The sequence below is a fragment of the Amaranthus tricolor genome, chromosome 13 (genome assembly GCF_026212465.1).
Source record: "Amaranthus tricolor cultivar Red isolate AtriRed21 chromosome 13, ASM2621246v1, whole genome shotgun sequence".
In the NCBI taxonomy this organism is placed as follows: Eukaryota; Viridiplantae; Streptophyta; class Magnoliopsida; order Caryophyllales; family Amaranthaceae; genus Amaranthus; species Amaranthus tricolor.
In genome coordinates this window covers 6,118,381-6,140,431 of record NC_080059.1, presented here as the reverse complement: position 1 = coordinate 6,140,431, position 22,051 = coordinate 6,118,381, and the positions used below count along the sequence as shown (strand labels likewise).

The following is a 22,051-nucleotide window of genomic DNA, read 5'->3' as shown; positions in this document are numbered from 1 at the left end:
TTGGAAGATACCTGATAAATTAGCTTTCCATTGCTGACAGCTACAAAGTTATGAGGAACAGTAAATTCTAGATCATAGCTGCGGCAAGAACATGGAAGAAATAAACTTATCAACTTCTGTAAACTGAAAGATCAATCTGCAAGCAAACTGATTCAAACACTTACCAGCAGCGCTGTAAACTATCATCCATACATGGAAACCAGCAGTGGGCGCGTCTGATCTGATTATTGGTATGCAATACATCATCATCAAAGTGCACTCCAGCCTCTGCTTTCTCCACCAAATAGTCAATTCTAATCAATTTCACATTCTGCACCCAACATTAACCTACATGAGAAATCAAAGATGCACACATTATACAGCATCTTGCAACATTACAGATAAACTAAGACTAAAAAACATTAAATTTAAAATAAGAATAACAGTAAATGAGTTTGAAACTAATAAACAACTAACTTTTCTACAAGAAGATGTTTTAAGTTATTCGAATGTTAAATGGAGCCAAAAAAAAAAATTTTTGGTTTCGAATTATAACATGAGTCAAATCATGTGCACTTCTTTTTGTGTAAGGTTGATATTTGTTATCAATGGTGAATAAGAAACATCCTCTACATTATTACAAGGGTAAGATTGCATACATTGACCCACAAACCCGGCCTAGGTGGAAACCTACATGGGAGTCACTTAATGGCATTGGGGTAATGTAATATTGTTATATAAATCGAACACAAAATAGTCCAATAGGAGCAACTCAACATGATCACAATTCTCATACACCAAGCTTACATTCACTCAACTATTTTGCGATGGAACTCTCCATCCAGAGGTTGACAGTGCATCAAACTTGTAAACAGAAACCAACATCCCATAGAGATTAACACTAAGGAACTTCATAAAAATCCATCAGATGAAACTAATTGCAAATCAACTAAAGCTCTTAGTTTCTTACCATGCGCCAGACCCTTACCTATTGGCAACAAGAACACACACCTACCACCTATCACAGCTTAGATTGTCTAGTAGGGAGTCAGGGACAAACATGGTTCTATTCGTAATGAGAGACCCTTGTACCAGGCAACATTTGGAAAGAACGGAAATAAATTTGATTAACATAAGGGCCTGACGCATGGAGACTTTACAACTCCAGTGCTAATATAAAGGGGCAATTGGATTTGAAGTTGAGTTCCATATTATACCCCAACAAAAGAGCATATTTTCAACTGAACCTTATCTTCGAGTTAACAGTAAATTTGTGAATCATAAGTGATCAAGAATCTAAACACAAGGCACGTGTAAGTGAACAGGTTGAGCCAAAGTATGACCTTGACAGCTAGAAAGCGTAAATATAATGCCCAAACATGGAAAGATTAGGCAGATTCTAACACCTAAATGGCCAAATAAAATAATCGCCTATTGGATTTCTAAAAAGGGGGGAGAGAGAGAGACTTCAATAGAAAAACAAAACAAAAGAAAGTCTTTATTAGATGTGTTCAAAAATTGTTTTAGAAAATTTATATCCCAATATAAACCAATCATGTTTCATGTGCCACCAACCAGACCAACATGGATGAACTTTGTGTGCCACATGACTAGCAAAAGCACACATGGATGAGCCTTTTGGAAAAATTGATGTATAGACCGCAAAAGAGTACAATGGGAGCCCCCGCTAGAGCTCAAAACACATATAAGACCCTAGAATCCGAAAACCAGCAACAAGCAAAACCAAAAAATTCAAAACTTAGCTACTAGTATCTAACATAATCTTGATCATTATTATATTAAAAAGAACCTGCATGATTTCCTGATCTTCAAAAGGGAAGGTACCATATATATGAGCTCAGACCAAAGCAAGACAATAAGCTTTCATTTCCTATCTTTTCTTCAGTTTACTTTTTCTCAACTTAACTTACATTTTTGTTCAACTTAACTTATTATTGCTCAACTTCAATTTATTTTTCTGAATTTCTCTTTTTTTTTTTCTTAATTGACATATTTTGCTGAACTTTGCTTATTTTTATTCTAATTGATATGTTTTTGTTGGAATTTTGTAAAAGGAACTTGTTTCAAAAAGTGGAGACCAAAGCTAGGAGGCTGAATAAGAGGCTGACATCTTATGTCAAGCGGAAGCAGGATATTGATAATTACATATCAATAAAGTTATTCGAATGAGAAGAGACAACCCAATGCCATCTAGATTTATTAGTTGGCATGAAAGTTTAGGATGCATACAGCATATAATGCTTTGTGGAAGATATTGCCTATAACAAGTTTTATAAGAAATTTGACGAAAAACTAAACATAAGAAATTCCAAGAAAATATCTGGCCTGCCTTTGTGTTCATGCTAATGGTGCATTTCTTAGTAGGTAGGACGACAGTATCGCGGTTTTATAGTCCATAATTTACATGTGTCCTTGATTGTGGTGGAAACCCTAGAGCCTCGCTTTGTAAATATCATTATTAAATAATACTCAAGTAATAACTACATATGACAAGCATATAATCCTGGTAAGTTGGTTTTTGGCAAAACTACAATGCAAAAAAAAAAGATAGAAGTTGAATATAACACAATGTAAGGTCATTATTCTAGTTTTACGTAGTTAAAATACTCATAATCTGTAAAACACTATAGATTAAGCAAGACAGTAGAGTAGCAGGGATTGCAAAACAGCAAAGTGGAACACAGATCATAATGACGGTGATGACGATGATGACGGTTACCAGTGACAATTCATTTTTATTATGCCAATGTTAAGCAGCCAAAGGCTCCCCTAGAATAAAAGTGAGACCGTTCAGCTACATAATGAATGTTCTGTAAAGTAGTTTGAGCTTACCGATCTGTAAAACCTCGTTACGAAACTTGTGAATTAAAATAATAGAGAAACAACCATTATAAGTTGTTTTTCTAACATATTAGCCTTTATTATGTTCTTTTACAAGTGTATGAGCTTCTAAAAGGTATATTATAAGCTTTAATCTAAATATATATTCTAAAATAAATCTTTCAAGTTAATAATTCACATCGCGATGTTCGCGAAACAAGTCATAACACCGCAAGGTACCACGTCCGTGACATCGCGACAGTCACCACAATCGCGACGACAAACGCAATTATTTTCTATGTTGCAGCCTCATGTTTGGGTTAAGTTCCTTTTGCTTTTTACAAGAAATCTCTATTTGTGAAGTTTCTACCAAACCAATTACCAAACAAACAACTAAATATAGTACATGCAGAAAAGAACTTGTCAAAGGTACAACATATAAAGTAACCTTTTTCACTTCTTCATCTGATTGCCCCCCATTTTCAAGATTCAGTTGTGCTTCTTGTTGATTCCCATTGTCAAATGGCTTACGGCAAAGAATCAGCAGATTTGGAACTAATTCTCTTTCCAAAGCTGATATGTAAGTCACACCCGCAGCATCTGCAGCAGAACTCACAGATGAAACAGAACACCACCTGTTCTCAATTTCAACAGGTTGATAATGAGGGAAATCATAAAACTCTGCTGGCTCCCCATCCACAAAAACTCTCTCAATCTCCAGATTTTCAGCATGCAGGCCAATAACTCCACTGTCAGGGGCAGCAATCTCCAGCTCAGTGTAACTAAACAATTCAAAGAGCCAAAAAGATGTCAGAAAAAAACAACTCAAGGCAGTCAAAATTGGATGTATCTTGAACAGACCAAATAAAATTCCATCCATTTTAAAATAAAAACTAGCATAAATAGAGCTATTTACAACAAAAAAGCTAAATGTGAAAGTCGTACAATGTAAGACTTAATGTGACTAACGTCTTCCACAATCATAAAAATCAGTAAAAATGTAAAAATGCATGTTATGACTCAAAATGATTTAACAAAACTATTTTACTGCACTTGCAAAACAGTATTATTGTAGGATATACCAGATGTATTTGCACCAAAAAAATGTTCAAAAAAACCCTTCAAAAGTACACTGAAAAACAGTAAAATCACTTGTTCCAGATACAAGGAGTAAGAGTAAAATCATTTGTTTTGGGAGAAATATGTTACCAAAAGCTCTTTTCCCCTTTTAGATTCATTGGTTAGGAGTAGATCTTAGAAAGGAAGAGTAATTAAAATTAATAGAATTCACAATCCACCCTAATGTAAATCATTTGCCTCCAACATGCCGAGAAAACAAAATTTCCTTCGATATTTCCCACTGCCCACACCCGCCCTCTGCGTTCCCACTTTAATTCCCAAATCCTAGGGCTCTTCCATAAACCAATTCAACTTTTGAACCATCTTTTCCACCAAACAAACAAATAAAAATCAATTTTTTATTGTATATTTCCACCAAAGTTGTACTCAATCAAACAAACAAGCAATAAATTATGCTATTAAGAATTCAGAGCATTCTGAAACTGGTTTCCTTAAAAGATGAGCTAACTTCGTGTGTAGAAAGTTGGGGATAGGAGTGCGTAAATATTAAACCATGGAAGATCATGAAGCTACTTGGTTTAGTAGTGCCGCAAAACGAGGGTTCACAAGCAGTTGAGGTATATATTAATTGGTTGTTGAGGCTATACAAAAAAGCAACAAAGAAAGTTAATGACAAGCATTTGAAGGCTCGACAAGCCATCGATCTTGACCTTGACAATTCGTTGAGTGCTCAGTTCTGCCCAGCTTTGTTTTGTTGCAGTTTTGTGGTTATGTGTCTTTGCATACGTAAGTGGGTAGTTGATACCCATAGTGTCGTCATTAGCGAAATTGGGAAGTTATTTTTTCCCATTTATTTATGCTATATAAACTTAATCAAATGCAAAAATCAATTACTCTAACAAATTTCTGAAAACAAAAGTTTTCTTTATGCCCATACAAACGACAATTGAGTTCAATTTTTTGTCGTTTTTTCATCAATTGATTCATTCATTTGAACTCTTTTCTAGTTATCCCTATTCAATGACGCTAAAGATATATAGTTATTTGATTTCAAATCATAATGAACTACATTAAAATGGCTAATCAAAACCATATGCACTTCTTATTTATTGTAGAGTTGCATATGAGGTTTGCTACTAATAAGGGTCAACTGAAAACAAACTCTTTTCTATCAGTAATAAGGGTAAAGTTGCGCGCATTCCACCCCTAAACCCCGTGTGGTGAGTGTCACTTAATGGCACTTTGGTAATGGAATGTTGTTGTATTTGAACTCTTTCCTAGTGCTAGGGTTTGAGTAAGTATAACTTTCTATCTCTTGTGCTTGTTTCAGTTTCATCTCTAACATCAAGTGGGGAAATAAAGCTTAACAAAAGACATAGAAGTTCCCTATATAGAAGTATAAGTTTCGGTTTTTCGTCTATCATAAAGTTCTTGATGAATATTTCCAATCCAATTAGGGATTGTAATCTCAAGTTATCAATTATGAATTTTGCATTTATGATCTTGTTGCTAACTCCCCAACATATACAATTTCCGATATTCACACCATTACTTCAATTGAGGCTGAGCACACTGGTATGACACTCCTAACAAGACGTACCAATACAAAACCAAAACTAACCTAATTTCATGCATACAGAAACAAAACTAATCAACATCAAGGAATTCATCATCCAAAGCTTATTAATCAATAAAAACATCGTAAAGAACACCAAATATAATCTTACAAAAATTTACTCCTATTTAACATTTACAACAAAAACAATTGCTCAATAAAGTGAATTAAACACTTGAATTCCTTCTCATACAATTAATTACCTTAAAACGAGCTTCATATATCTGATATTTCACTAATTAAAAAATGGATATATAGAAACTAGGGTTTAAACATCTCAAAACACTTAAATCATGATTGAGAAAGTGAAAAAACAAGACAAACCCATAAATTCGATGCTTATCGAGGTCGATAGAAAGACAAAGCTTTTGATGAAGAACTATGGCTTCAACGGAAGAGGTATCAGACTTGGAAACTTCATTCTTCGATGGCTTACGAGGCTTCGCCATTAAATCTCTCGCTCTAGTGTGCGTTTAGGACGGAATCGATGCGGAGAAAGGGGGAAGAAACGCTGCAATATACAATAGGAAGGGATCTTGTCTTGTGTGGGGAGAGGGAGAAACAAGGTACGATTCGTTTACAGATGAAGAGTAACAAAATAGTTGAAGGCTTGGACGTTGAGAACTTGGAGCATTATGGATGATGGTGAGAGTACACTTTGTTTTGTCAAAAAAAAAAAAAAGTCAAAATTCTACCTTATTTTGACATGGTAGAAAAAGTTTTATTAAATTAACATTATATTTCGTGGGATTTTAATAGTTATTAATTACTGTTTATTAAGTGATCTTATTAGACATATATTTTTTCTATGTATAATATAAAACATAATTAAGTGGGATCTTGTATGATTCGTCTTTATGCATGAACTTTTTAGAAATTTTTATCATATAGAATTAAAGCTATTAAAGATTAAAATTGTATATTGAATAGCATAAAAAACAGAAATATAGCAACTATTAAAATTCGAATGAAGTACAACACAACATGAAATTTATACAAAATACAAATAGAGTGATAAGTAGAAATATGATTTTTTTTTTTATCAGAAAATGTTAAATGATCACAAGAAATTGTGAAATTATAAAGTTAACTTATCCATTTAAATAGATATTAGACATTGTTAAGTTTAAGTGGTCTTTTGTGTCAAAAAAACATTATATAGGCATTAACAATTGTTTGTGGAAAAACAAATGTTATTATGTGGAAAAATAAAAATTGTTTGTGGAAAAGTCGAAAGGTAAGTGTTAACAATTTAACATGTAGAATTTGCTAAAGTGTTTAAAATTTCACATTGAAATAAGCTCACAACATAATAGATAGTCGGAAGTTTTTTTAAGCATATGAAATTGTTATGATAATAATAGTAGATTTTGGGTAAAACACTTATTGTCACAAATAAATATTCTCTTTGTCAATAAATAAAAACTTATTCTATTGGTGATTTTCTATGTAAACTGATCGATATTAAAATAGTAACTATCTGAGGCATATGATTATGGTTATTGGTTAGCAAAAAAAACTCCAACCTTGTTCCATTTTAACGATTATTTTAGTGTTTCACGTCATTTTGCTGATGACAAATGACTTGTAACCTTCTTTCGATCTTCTTTATTTCACCTTCTACACTCAACATTCACTAATTGTTATTTGAGACAAAAATTTTGTCTGCAAGACTCAGAAGGGTTTTTGACATTATGTTGACGAGTGGGGTTTTGTGTTTTTGTTTTTATAAGGTTTTGGTTTTGCGAAAAGGGAAAAGCTCTCTTTTTGTAAGGCTTCGATTTGGATCAAGAAAAAGCTCTCTCCCAAGCTATGTCAAATCTAGCTCTCGTAGTAATTTGATGTGGTCTCTCACTAAAAAAGAGGTTTAGAGTATAAAGGTTTCAACAAGTGATAATTATTTTATTGAGTACAACAACGTATATATAGAGGAATACAAGTAAAGAAAGTCAACTAATGAATTTACAAGAAAGGAAACAAGAATCTAAGTATGTAAACAGAGTACTATAAAAGCTAGAATATAGGAGAAATTATTGACAGAATATTGACATAATAAATCCCATAATATTAGGAGAAGATTATGGGAATTGACTAAGATTATTCAATCCTTATCATAGAGAAGTTGAGGGTTTTAATAAAGATGTGATTTATAAAAGGAAAAATTACTTAAAATAATTCAACTTTTTAATGATTTTCTTATAATAATTTTAATTATTGATTAATCATGAATAATCTCAATTTTATAGGGTATTTGCCTAGAGTAAACTTAAATATCCGAATGACCTGCTATAGTAGGCAATTTACCAAAAAAAGTAAATTGAAAATTAATATAAAGTTGGAGAAAAATTTTAAAAACTTACATAAAAAATTATAAAAGAATTTTAACCTATTTTAACATTAATTTTTTTTGACATTTATTTTAATTTATCTTTTTTAAAAAAAAATTATTGTAGCAGGTCATCCAGTTATCCAAGTTTGCTCTAAGCAAATATCCCATAAAGTTGAGATTATTCATTGTTAATCAATAGGTGGGATTATTGTAGGAAAATTATGAAAAAATTGAATTATTTTAGGTAATTTTTTTTTAAAAAATAGCTTTTTAAAAAAGCCGCTTGAAACTATCGTTATGTCTTTGATGTTTTTGTACAAAAAGAAATTTGTAAGATAAAATTAAACTCTCTATTGGACAAACTCAAAGAAAAATAAAATATTTAAGCCATTTTAAAGACAAATTGACTAAATAACAGAAAACATCAAAAGGCACCACGAACTTCCTCTCAATGGTTGGGCTATGCTAAATGTGAACTTTAATTTCATAAAAAATAATGGGAGTTCATAAAGTTTTAGTCTAATTCTATGTAGAGAAGTAGATTGTATATTAGTTGAAGAGTAAATACCACTTTTTAGAGAAGATATTGGGTTCTATTGTCACTTAGCATACCTCTTTCCCTCAATCTATGTTGTAATTAAAGAGAATGATACTTCTTATGTAGCTTGATACTTTTTATTTATATAATTCTTTTTAACATGTTTACCCGAGTAATAACATAAGTATGAGTTGCTTATTTTAATTCAAAGTCATGTTTTTTTCCACTTTAAATTCGCCCTAATTTCCAATTCAGCATTCAAATTCCAACACAAATTCCCAATCATGCATATTTAAGAACATTCAAGAATATACGAAAAAGACTCTAAATGCATCTTCAAGGAGTTACAAAGGTTCCTACTAGCTTTTAGACCTCTAGGCCTCCAATCCATAAGTTACGGACACAAAATCAAGAACACACCAACGTTATTATGCAAGATCAACATCAACTATGATTAGGTATCAGGTGATCAGTTAGACATATCTTTTGGGGCTTATGTTTCCTCTACAGCAACTTGCGATAAATAAACATTAGACAAACATGAAAAAAGCTAACCATGCTTAATTAAGCAACTAATATAGAAGATTAAGGCTAATTGAGCAAGATCAACAACTAAGTATCTAATTAGAAAACTAAGCATACCATTCCATGCTAACCATGAACATGAACCCAAATCATAAATAGTACAAGAAATTAACTCTAAACAAGCATGAAAATTAACATTGAAAAGTAGCTGAGAACTTTAACCAATTGGTAAATCATGAAGGAAAACTCTACTAATTCTCGAAAGATTGAAGGATGCTTAACTGTTAAAATAAGCACCCACTTCCTAACTCTAGTACCTCAAGAAGGCTTGAAAACTCATATGTTTACTCCAACAACAAGAAAATATTAATTAAAAAAGCTTCAATGAAATTCTAACAAATTACAATCTTAATTTGACGATTATAAAGTTAAAGACTAGACTTAAAAAGGGTATAGGGTAACATGGCCCCAACAAAAAAAAAAAAAAAAAACGATTAATAGGTTAATTACACCAAAGAAAAGCACTAGTTAAACATAGTATAATAATACATAAGTTAAAAGTATTTAACAGTCAATCTATATATGCATATTAATATGTATATGCATATAAAGCAACTAGTGTGATCCCTATATTAAAAATTTGGAATTCGTCTCTAATTATAGCTACTTAAACATATAGAGTAAATACACAAATTAAAAATACTCAACAAACAAACTATTCATATAAATTCTTACATAGCTAAAATTCTAAATCTGCTAATTATTATTAATTTTTCATCTAAGTAAAAAGTCGAATATATATTTTTTCCAAGCTATAACCTCAATATAAAAAGGAGGAGGAAGAAGAAAGGACATTAGGAAGTGGTGGGGGGATCAAGCATCATTTTTAGAAATCTTAATGGAAGATGGTAAGTCAAATTTTCCTTTTTTGCTCTTAGTTCATAATTTAAGTAAGCTTTTAAAATCAGAAAATTGTCAACGCATCAACACTAGCAATATACTCATAATTAGCAAAGTTTTGGAGGTCAACTTTATGTTGGAAGGTCAACTTTATCGCTTTCTTGGTTTTTTAATAGCTATAAACACTGTTTATCAATCTATTTTATTTTACAATTTTTTAGAATATATTAGAAAAAATATAGCTAAGTTAGATCTTGTTTGATTTGGCTTCATGAATATTTTTTTCACATCAACTTTTTTACAATTTTTTATTATATATTTAAACATATTAAATGTTAAATAAGTTATTTAGAAAAGGTGGTATTTTAAAAAAATGGAGAAAATATATCCCAAGATGAATAAAAATTATCATGGGCATGTGCAAATGGCACATGCAATGTGGGATTGTCAATTTCATAGAAGTCAAAAGTGTAATCAAGTCAAACTCTAAAAACACAAGATGTCAATGCAGGCTATGTAGGTGATTTATTGAGTATTTGAGTTTAATGATATCCTTGTACCATATTAATAGATCATTTGGAGAAGGAAAATTTTGCTTACAAGTTGCACATTCTTATTGTATTTTTCTATTTGGGCCACTTTAAGTTTTGGAGTGGATTATTAATATTTATATTCATTGTTGATTTTAATTTTCATCAAGTTTTATTGATTTTGCAATTTTTTTAGAAATGGTTTATTTTTTAAAATCTCATTTACAAGTTTATTCTTTCGTCATCTTAAGTACTCATTTTTATTATGTATTTATTTTTTGTCTTATTTTTCAACTTAATTTTCATTTTTATTAAATTTCACTCATATAGCAATAGGTATAATATGAAAGGTATATCCAACATATATAGCTACCATTTAACCATTCTCATTACTACTATCTAATACCAACAACCAAACCAAAAGTAAGGCATGTCTTACTATCGGTTTTGTCGTTGGTACTAATAGTAGTAATGAGAGTAGTTTGTAGTGTAAATGTTTATAAAATGTAGTATGTTATTCTCATGGTGATAGTAACTTTGCTCATAAAAAGTTTTTTTATTCACAATTATTCATTATCACCTAAAATCACCTCTCTAAACGGTGCATTAGAATAAATTTTGCAATGAAAATGAGATTGAAGTAGAACAAATATAACTATTAAACTTATCAAAAAATACACTTATTAATTTTCCAACCATTTCCATCATTTAATATTGACAATAAAATGAGTCGTTAATAAACCACTTATATTTGCCTATATGCATTTGGGTTGGCTTTTGAATTGATTTTTGGCTTTTCGCTTTTTGGTTGGTTAAAAAATCAAAAAATATGTTTGATAAATGAATTTTAAGCCAAATAAAAAATAGCTTACTTTCTTAGCTTTTTCAGTGGTCTTTATCCCACTTTTTCTCTAATAAATAAGCAACAGTCAATGTCTAAATTTATTAAAAACATAGCTTTAAAACCAACAAAACACCTAATACTTATATTCTAACTAGTCAAACAAGTCAATTAAAACAATTAATAGTCATTTGCCAAAACACCACAACATCTTGATGCGAAGCCCAGAAAGCTTCTAAGTTCTTTGACATTCTACGGTATACATATAGCCCATTTGTTGAAATCAACTTTTCCAACTGTAAACAGACAATGTTGAAATAATTTAGAAAAATCTAGAATTTTAATTAAACATAAAAAAAATCTAAATTAAAGAATTAAAAAAATAAAATTATCTAAGATAATATAATAGAAGTTCCTAAAAAAAGTAATTAAAAAATAAAAATATTATTTTAGTAAACTTGTAACTAAACTCATCACTATTAATATCTATTGATGTAATCAATTTTTGGCAATGAATAAGAATAACCATTTTACATATTCACTCATCTTCCTCTCCAAATAAATCAATTTACTATTTTTCTATCTAAATTTTCCTACATACTATCCTTTACATGGATGTCATTATGCTCAAAATTTGAAAATACTAGATTAAATAGACGTCAATAATTCATATATTGGATTAATAAAAGATAAGCCACCACAAGTAGATCAACATTAATTTTTTCCAGAAATGTGACCTAAAATTGTGCAAATTATAACACAATAATTAACAACATCTCATATCTTCAAAGCCATAAAATAAATCCCTGAGACATAGGATTCGGAGGAGTCGTCGGATGTTAGTGATTTCTGATAATAAATATCTTGTTTTTTATTGATCCTTAATAATAAATATCATTTACTATTTCATATAAATAAAAGGTGCATAAAATTTAGTAAGTCATTTAATTTATAATTCATTATAATCTGGACAAACCAAAAAAAAAATTAAAATCTTTGGCTTTATTAAAATAAGAGACCATACAATATTACACTATACCATCATATCCAGTAAATTCCGCTTATAAAGCCAGGGTTCAAGATAGATGACATATAAATCATACGACCATATCTGTACCCCTCGTAAAAAAGGGCAGAAGAAATATGATCAATTAAACCACAAATAGCTAAAATAAGAGACAATAAGCCCACCAATAATCAATAATAAAAAATATTAAAGGATGACAATTCATGCTAAACTTTACCTAATGCAAACTTACGTAGAATCCAATTATAAATAATGTGAAAGCATTATAAAAGGGGAAATGCTCCCTCTTTCATAATTTATGTCATAGTTGTTGGGTCAAGGGTGGTTAAAACGTAACCCAAAATATAAAGGGAGATGAATGATATTCTAAAATCTCCTTGAAAACCAGCAATAGATTAAGCTTTGACATATCAACAACTCTACTTGAGTTTGACATCCTTTATAAAAAGAATCGGTTTTGCCGCTTTGCATACATCCCCATGCTGTAATAAATGTATTACTTACTTCTATATTATATTAATAATAAAAAATCTATACATAAAAGTATTTTTTCTGGGTTTGTTAGCAAATTAAATTGATAATGACAAAGGAAATAGGTGAATTACAAAATATGAATAAACATTAATATTACTTAAAATGATAATCCCTCTTATTAATAAATCTTAGGGTCGGCCTAATGTTAAATTATGTTTTCTATTTAACATTTGTTACGAATATTTTAATTTTTACCACCTACTTAACAAATTGTTTTTCTCTCATACTTTGGTAAATGACTTTTTGATTAACTTTCTGCTTCATTTTTGACTTTTGGTAGATGATTGGTCAGAAAAAAAAATATTTAGTAAATGTCTTTTAAGCCAGTAGAAAAGCTAGCTTTATTTTAAACTAAAAAAAAATTACTAGTTAGCTGTTTTTGTTGGCTTTTGGCTTATTAATTTACTTTTTCTCTAATAAACAACTAACAATCAATACCTAAGCTTACCAAATATCTCTATAAACAGCTGATTTTTTCAGGTAGCTTAAAAAGCAAACAAACACAGTCAATATTTCCAACTAGTCAAACAAACCAACTAAAATCAACAGTCAACAATCAATTGCGAAACACGTCAGTAAATACTCCATTACGTAGCATATCTAAAAAATAAAGTAAAATAAAAATAATAGATGAATTGACAATAATGCTAGCTAAGACTTGGAGTTAAAAGAGAGGGCAACAAATATAATAGTCATTGATTAAGATGGCCCCTCCATCACTTCAGGCACTTGTACTTCCCAAAATGCATAGTTATTGCACAACTTTTTCTGTAGTCAGCTCTTCCTATAATTCCAACTTTGACAATCTTCTCTTAAAACCCTTTTTATTCTATTTTAATATTCTTATTTAATTAACTTATTATTATTACTTCTATTTATTTACTTATTTATTTTAATATAATTTGTTGCCTTCTTCTTCACAATTCCTTGAACGTAAAGACAGCTTATTTGGACTCTTTTGTCTTCCTACATTTTCTTACTCTTTTCTTCCATACGTTCACATTATAATTCCATTCCTCATTTATTTCCTTACATTCTAACTTACTTAATCCTTTCCTCGAAAATCAGGTTTCATCACAGTTGAAGCACAATACGATAAATTTTCTTACTCTCTTCTTCTTTTACATTATAATCCCATTGCTCATTTCACGTTCTCGAGAATCAGGTTTCATTACAGTTGGAGCACACCACATTCTCCCAATAAAATCCTGAATTCGATTCTCTTATCTGGACCTGTAAAAAAACCTATTGAAGATTAGTATTTTCTTTTTACAGAAAACTCTTTCCTATATTTATGTATATAATCACCCTCTAAGAAATATTTTTAAACAAAGTTTGGTGTAATTTCATATTAAATGTTGATGATAATTAATCACCATCATCATCATTAAAACCATACTCAATGCTTTCTTTTTCTCTTCTTCATTATAATATTATCTACTATGGCCTTCAAAAAATCTCTCAAATTAATACTTTGTATACTAGTAATATTTTCCATCTTCATCTCTCTTTTCTTCTTTTTATTACCAAATTATAATACTATTTATAGTAAATATAGTAATAATAATACCAATAATTATAAGAATTATGGGTTTGATCATCATATGAGAAGACATCACATCCACAGAAAAATGTTGCAGAATAATAAAAATAATAATCAGTTGTTTGATTTCACACCATTCAAGAGTCACCACCGCAAGCATGTGCCGGTCCGGTCTGAACCGGAAATTGATCCGCTTTACGGCGTCGAGAAACGTCTAGTTCCTACCGGTCCAAATCCTTTGCACCATTGATTCTTTTCAGGTTTTTGTTATATTAATCAGCTTTTATTTTGTAGAGTGTTATTTATTTTTTTTTTTTGTAATAATATTTGAGTATATTTTTGTTAATGAATTTAGTGCTTTTGTTAGAAAAATCAATTATAATTATTGTTATTTATACCGAATTTTTTCGCTTTTTCTCAATCGATGTTTATTGCTTGTTGGTAAATTTATTCAATGATGTACTCCATTTATTTTTTTTATTAAAAATACTCATGATGGATCTTAGACAATATCATTAAATATCACATCTGTCTTCTTTTATTTTTAAAAATTAATTTTCTGATCTGAATCATATAGGTTTTAAATGTTCTACAAAGGAGCTTACATTCATAAAAATAATCAATGTTTTAATTTTTAAAATGTCAATTTTAACATTTAAAAATTAAATTATGTGTTAAACACTGATTTTAAGTATGTTCACAGTTCAATGCCTTAATTAATCTTGTTGATCAATTTAATCCAAATTAAAATTATCTTACAATAAGAATCTGTGTAATCATTAATTTTAATTTTAGAATTATAAATATTATTTTCATTTAATTTATTGAAAAATGATTATTGTAGAGCGTAGAATTAGTCACTCATTCAATACAATATATTGTGTAACTAGTAATTATAATTTATTATTATCTCAATGAATTTTACATTTCTTTTTGATATAATCGTACATTGTTTTCTGGGTCTACTTGACTACTTCTTGTTCTTGGTATATTCAATATTCACAAAGTTATACACATGTGGGGATTACAAACATACACTACGATTTGAACGTATACCAATGCGTAATATTCTTAAATATAGGTATTTTACCCTACTTAATTCCTTTATTTCATATGGAAGCTAAGCCATTTACTACTTCCAAGATTGAAATTGTCCTATACAATTACTTCTATTTTATTTTTATATACAAAATTATACACAATTTTAATTAATAAAACTTTGTTCTCCTTGGAAAGTACAAATATACGCTATGTATAAATCAAAATCTGCATTATATAATGCAGGCAAATATGGATGATAAGATTAAATAAAACTTAAATTAAATATGAAATTGATCAAGTAATTAGACGACAACATTACATTATCTCAACGTGTTTCTCGTCTATAGAGTGGATTTGGGAGGTTGTGTGCACGCAATATTACCCAGCTTATTATTTATGAAACAAACAAAGAGTTTATAATTAATAGTAGCAAACATACATGCAATTTCACATAAATAAAAAGTATACGTAATTTAATAAATCATTTTGCTATAGTTTCTTATAATTCAAAATCAGAAAATCATATAACTTTGACCTCATTGAATATGGGACAAATAATTAAGTCGTCGTTATTATTATCATTATCATCAATTCAGTATTTTGCATAAGTTATGATTTGAGAGGAGGAGGATAGCGAAGAGATGATTAACTGATTAGAGTAATTAATTTATTAATTGTAAATATATTTCAAGTACAATATATGTATTTTAGATGATAAAATAGTGGTGTTACTATAGTTTGAAAAGAAGCAAAAGAGTGGTTGAGACGGCACGTCAAATGAGGAAAAAGAGGGTATAGCTGAAATTTGTTATATCTAACATTATTAAACACCATTTATTTATTGAAAACCAATTGTTATTTAATTAGATGGAGTATTATAGGGCAAGTGAAAAGGGTTGACTTTTGTGAATGAGCTGATAAAGAAGTTTATGATGTCATGTCCGTGAATATGATGCTCTTACATTCGAATTATGGCTTTGTTTTTACTATAACCAGTGATGTTATAATTATTAATAATTTAATTTTTTTATGATTTTCTTAAAATAATTTCATCTATTAATTGACTATAAATAATTTAAAATTTAGGAAGTATTTTTTCAGAGTAATCCGTTAATCGAATGACTTGCTATAACAAGTTTTTTTTTATTTTTAAAAAGATAAATTAAAATAAAATATCGAACAAATGTAAAAAAAAAATTCTGAATTTTTTTTATGATTTAGAATTTTTCATTTAAATTTTCAATTTTTTTTCTAATTTTACATTAATTTTCTGTTTAATGTTTTGGTGAATTAACTACTATAGCAAATTATTCTGTTACACGAGTTTACTCTAAGAAAATACACTCTAAAGTTGTAATTGTTCATGGTTAATCAATATGTGAGATCATTGTAGAAAAATCATGAAAAAGTTGGATTATTTTAGGTAATTTTTCCTTATTATTATATATAATAGGTAATGGTAATTGGTAAGAAATCATAAGGTTTATTCGGCAAAACACTGTTGGCTGAAGGGGTGTGGAGCTGATGGTTGGAGGACTTAATTAGTTTTACTAATTTAAAGTATTGACTGATAAATCAGTTATTTAAAAATAATTTTTTATAGAAGTATTATTTATTTCTTTCATTTCTCAAGGTTGTTTATCTAAGGAGAGAATTAAGAGAAATAAAATCTTTTAGATGATGGATATATTATTTTATTGAATAATAAATTTAATAAAGAAAAAAAGGTGGATAATAAACATTAAAAAATATTAAAATAAAATTAGTGAAAAATTTATAAGAACCACAATTATTAACAAAATGTTTAAATAAAGTTAGTGAAAGACATATGGGGTTCATAAGCAATATAAAAATATTAAAATGAAATTAACAAAAAATATGTGGGAACCATATACGCCTTACAATTTACAGACTACAAATATGGATTTATTTTTATCATGGAGATTAAAGAGTTGAGTATAATGGATTTAAAAAGTTAAAAATTTAGAAATAAAATATTCAAAAATAAAAATGGAATAAATTCATTGAAATAGAATAAGATAAAAAATGGGATGAATTAAATAGGACAGAAGAGTACATAAGTAGCATACTTCATTTTATTATTACTTGGTATACTTTCTCAATTTAATTGTGTCAGACTACTTGTTATGTTACTATTTTTAGCAAAAAATAAATGTAAATATATATTTTGCCCCAATTTTTTTCTACCTCATACCTCATCAACTTTTCATTCAATTATTTAAGAGTTATAAATTACAATGATTTTTTTCTATTTTTTAGTGTTTGTAGAAAACCTTAATATAGAAACTAAAACATAGTATATGTATTCTAGTGTGTCAAATGCTCAAATAAACCTAATTACTTATTAATGACTAAGATTATTAGGATCAGGGTCCTACCTAGGATCGTTGAGGGTTAAGATCAAAATCGATAGAATTAGATTGTAGGATCGTGCAAATATGCATTAATGTGCTTCGGATTACTGATTATCAATTATATTTGTTCTCTTTTTAAGTTTTAAGATGTAAGTAAAAACTTATTTGACTTCATCTAATAAGTTTTGAAAAAAATACTTTTAATAATTATTTTTAAACTGTAAATCAAGAAAAACTTGAATTTTATAAAGGCATTGATCATATAATTATTTTAAATATATATTTATACTTAAGTGAAATTTGTATTATGTGAAAATATTTTACGAATGAAACTATCTATGTAGGATCAGATAGTTGGATCGTAAGATCGTAGGATCGTGTTATGATCCTACCACATAACTTATTAAGCTAAGTAAGATTGCACGATTCTACCGTATTAATATCCTATCTACGATCTGGATCGATCACCTATTTTTAAATCGTAAAATTGTAAAATCATTAATTAGAATTGAAATTTTGATAACTATGTTAATGACTACTCTTAATTAATTTAAATTAATTCTATCCCTTAGGGCGTTGTTAGAAACATGATTTTTTTTTTTTTTACAATTGTTTGGATTGTGGAATATATAAATCATTTACTGTTCCTGTGTTAGATCTGTATAAAATTACATAATTACTAAGTCTATTGTTAGTGGAATGACTCTAACGAAGATCATGTTTGTGTGAGGTTTTTTATTCATTTATAGTAAGGTCATTTTAATGACAATATTTGCATAAGTAATAAGGGTTAGAAAGGCCAAAGAGATTTTTTGAAATCCTTCTTCAACGACCAAGTTAATAAGAATATTAGATTAATACCTAGCAAATCCTATTCCAAATATACAATGACTCTTAACTTAGCTTGGAGAAATAATACAAAGGTTTGTTTGGTGCGTCAAGTGTGAGACTTAAGTTAATGCTTTTGACTTAAATGAGAAAATGAAAAACTCTCTGTCAAGCACGATTGAGTCCGGTAAATGTTGTTCGCTCTCAATAAATATTGTTTAAAGATTAATGAATATTAGAGAGTAAATACTTCTTTAGACTAATATTCGATACAGAGAAAATGATGAAGTGAAGTGATATTTATATCTCATCTTTTGACACCTTTGAAACTGAAATGTCCTTGAAATTAGAATGTCGCTATCGATTCCGAGGTGATTTCGTTGTAGAGTCGGCTACAAGAAGCTAAGTGACATGGCCATTTCTTATTGGTTGTGCAGTGATGCATTAAATACAAGCTAAGGAACAACTTTTCTTCTTTTTAGGGGTTGCGTCTTCGTATTTTCAGAGGAAGGTGAACTTTAGTCCAATAATAAAAACGAGTGGAGCACTGTTGTTCCTCTGCAATTCTCGTTAATTGAATGCATTGTCCTTAGTGGGATCTTAAGAAAATTTCCCCCAAACCATTAATGTTGAATTTAGACCATGTCTCAATCACATGGTTCGGTTTGATCAGTTCTGACATTAAAATAAGACCAAATCAAAAATTTTTAGACCGAATCTAACCATTTAAATTACCAGACCGGACCGGACCAAACCGTTCTACAACGGCTTAGTTTGGTGTACACTTTTTTTTTTATACTTTTCCCAAATTAATATATGTGTTTATTCAAATATTTCGCACTTACAATCACCAAATATAATAATTTATAAATAGTTGATTGCATTAATATTATTGAAGTATATATTATTATATAAAAACAACTACATCTCGAAATATCTAGGTAGCAATATTTTTTTTTAAATATGATTTTTTTTATCATAGTACGGTTTGTGGTCTGGTCTGGTTTAAAAAATAAAAAACTGTGGCTAGACAGTAAACCGTAATTTTTCATGAAAAACAGAAAACCAAACCATTTAGACCATAGATCGACCAAATATTAAAATTACAATTTAGTCAATTTAATTTGCATTTTAGACCAAACTTTGCTCAACCCTAGTCTCAAGAATCCAATTCCAGACATAAAATACATTAAGAAACTGACGCATTAACAAATATATTTTTGATGTATTAGAAATAATAAAATACATTAAGAAACTTCCTCCAAGATTAATTAACACACCCATTTCATTTCTTAGAGTGTACATATTATTTTATATGGTAGGCTGAGAAAAAGAGACAATAAAAATCGATTTTAAGTTTTTCTTTAAGAAAATAATACAAACTTTAATTGAAATTAGATTCGATATTCATACTTAGTGTTCATCTATAACTACAAGTGTACGTATGTTAAAAATTGAAGTGTTCAAGTAGGTGGTTTAAGTTGCTTAATACAAATTGCAAAAACTAATGAGAATTATGAATTGATATATTAGTTAAAGATTTTTTTTCACTTTTGTAATAACATTTTACTTTTCATGACCTACGATAAAGATTATTTCCGCTTCTCCTTATATTAGTTAAAAACTAATTACTTTCACAAATCTTTTTATTGCTATTAATTAATTTAATTGAAAAAAAAGGACAGCAAAATGGCAAAAAATCTCACTATTGCCAGCCTCAAGAAAACCTAATGGCAAACTAACCCACTCAACTTCAAATAGAAGTAAGAAGGTCAAAGATCGAAAATTTGAAATGATGTCATGTCCGTGATTTAATAGGATACCCTACAATCTTATTTATAAGAAACCAAATGGGTTAAACAAGTATTTTTTTAAATTATTTTAATATAAAAAATATTAATATCAAAAATATTATAAAAGCTGTTTTAATATAAAAAATATTATAAAATTAAGTTTTTTTTAAAATTATTTTTCAAAATAAATGTCTTATTGTATGAACCTCTGGTTATTTTATTCGTTGTTAGTCTTTATTACTAATAGCAAATAAGAGAAAATTTAATTAAAAAGTCAAAAAAAAATCTTTGTTAATTGCAAATAAGTTTTCTTTATAATTTTTTATTGAGAAATCATAATTTAAAAAGTAAAAAAAATTTATTATTCACCTTTTGCTTTTGATAATAGAGAACAAAAGCGAATACATAACTTTACTTTTTTCGGTTTTTTGATGGTCAAAAATGAAAAAAAAAAGTATTCATTCATATAAAATAATTTAGTTAGTAACCAAATTAAAAAAATTTGAAATTATGAATTTATTTGTTTGTTGTGTTATTAAGCGAACAAGTGAACAAATAAATATTTTTTGATTAAAATTATGACATTTTTTAATATCTCTCTAACCTTTTTGTCTGTTTACCTTATTTTATGCACACATTTTAAAGTAAATTTTGAGCATTAATATTTATAAGTACACATTATAAAAAATTGTAAATACTAGATATTAAAAAACTTTATATCAAGACTAATCTAATAAGATCCTACATGGATATATTTTATCTTTAATACATACTCCAAAAATTTAATTTAAATTTCTCTTTTCAAAAGTAAAAAAATTAAATTGGATAACAAAAAGGAAGTAAACGAGTGTAAAAATTATAATGAAGTGTTTACTATAAGTAAAAGGAAACAAAGGCTTAAATGGCTTTTGACTAGCTTTTTTCTTGGGGTTTAATTGTTTACGGGTTTTTCTCTTATCCTACCCCTAAAGGGGTACAGATATGGCATGTCCGTTACATATTCCTTCCGACCATGCCTTAGTGCAAAATGCTAGGTTGATGACCATGATCAAAGACTTAGACAAAGCGCTTATTTTAAAAATAATTAACAAAAAACAATTCTATATTTAATTTTTCTAATTTAAAAAAACTTATTTATTTGAAAAGTTTTTATTAGCTCAACCAACATCACTATAATAAAGCGTTTGAACATACGGCCCGTTATGGATAGCCAACTCCATTGAGATTACTATAATTTAATTTGATCAAGTTTTCAGATATACTCTCTCCGAACTTCTATATTTTTTCAATTTGGAATATGAAAACAAACTAAAAAAAATCAATAATGAGAGAAAAAATTCCGTCAAAAATAATTATTAATTAAAATAAATAATATTTATTATCACTGAAAATCATAAAAATGGATAATTGAGTTTGGTAAATAGAGGAAATAATTATAATTAAAGGGTATTAATTTGGAAGTTAATAGGTCCCAAGTTCGATTTTTTTTGCCGAGTTGTGGTTTCGTATCTATGTAAAGAAATATAAAATATAAATATTCTACTAATATTTTACTTTCCTACACTTCCCCTTGAGTTTGGTTTTGGGATCACCGAGATCGAACTTGCAAAAAATATTCTTCACTGCTTTTGAGCCAATTGCCTTGATCAGAAAATTCGCTAATTGATCTTTTGATTTACATAGGACATTTTGATAATTTTTTCGGCAAATTTATCATAATTGATTTTCAACT

At 28.6% G+C, this 22,051-nt stretch overlaps 1 protein-coding gene across 2 annotated transcripts in view; it reads right to left on the bottom strand.

The window, feature by feature from the left end:
• LOC130798451 (transcription initiation factor TFIID subunit 2) overlaps nucleotides 1-6,168 on the bottom strand; it is a 37,643-nt gene extending 31,475 nt beyond the window's left edge. Inside the window, exons 1-4 of one of the 2 annotated variants that reach the window (XM_057661442.1) lie at nucleotides 5,840-6,168; nucleotides 3,269-3,602; nucleotides 165-310; nucleotides 12-78 (exon numbers count right to left, since the gene is read on the bottom strand). In XM_057661442.1, coding sequence (XP_057517425.1) covers nucleotides 12-78; nucleotides 165-310; nucleotides 3,269-3,602; nucleotides 5,840-5,964 — 672 coding nt within the window. In that variant the 5' untranslated portion in view covers nucleotides 5,965-6,168. The remainder of the gene's footprint in view (nucleotides 1-11; nucleotides 79-164; nucleotides 311-3,268; nucleotides 3,603-5,839) is intronic. The other variant, XM_057661441.1, reaches the window with a different exon arrangement.
• Nucleotides 6,169-22,051: the final 15,883 nt, after the last annotated feature.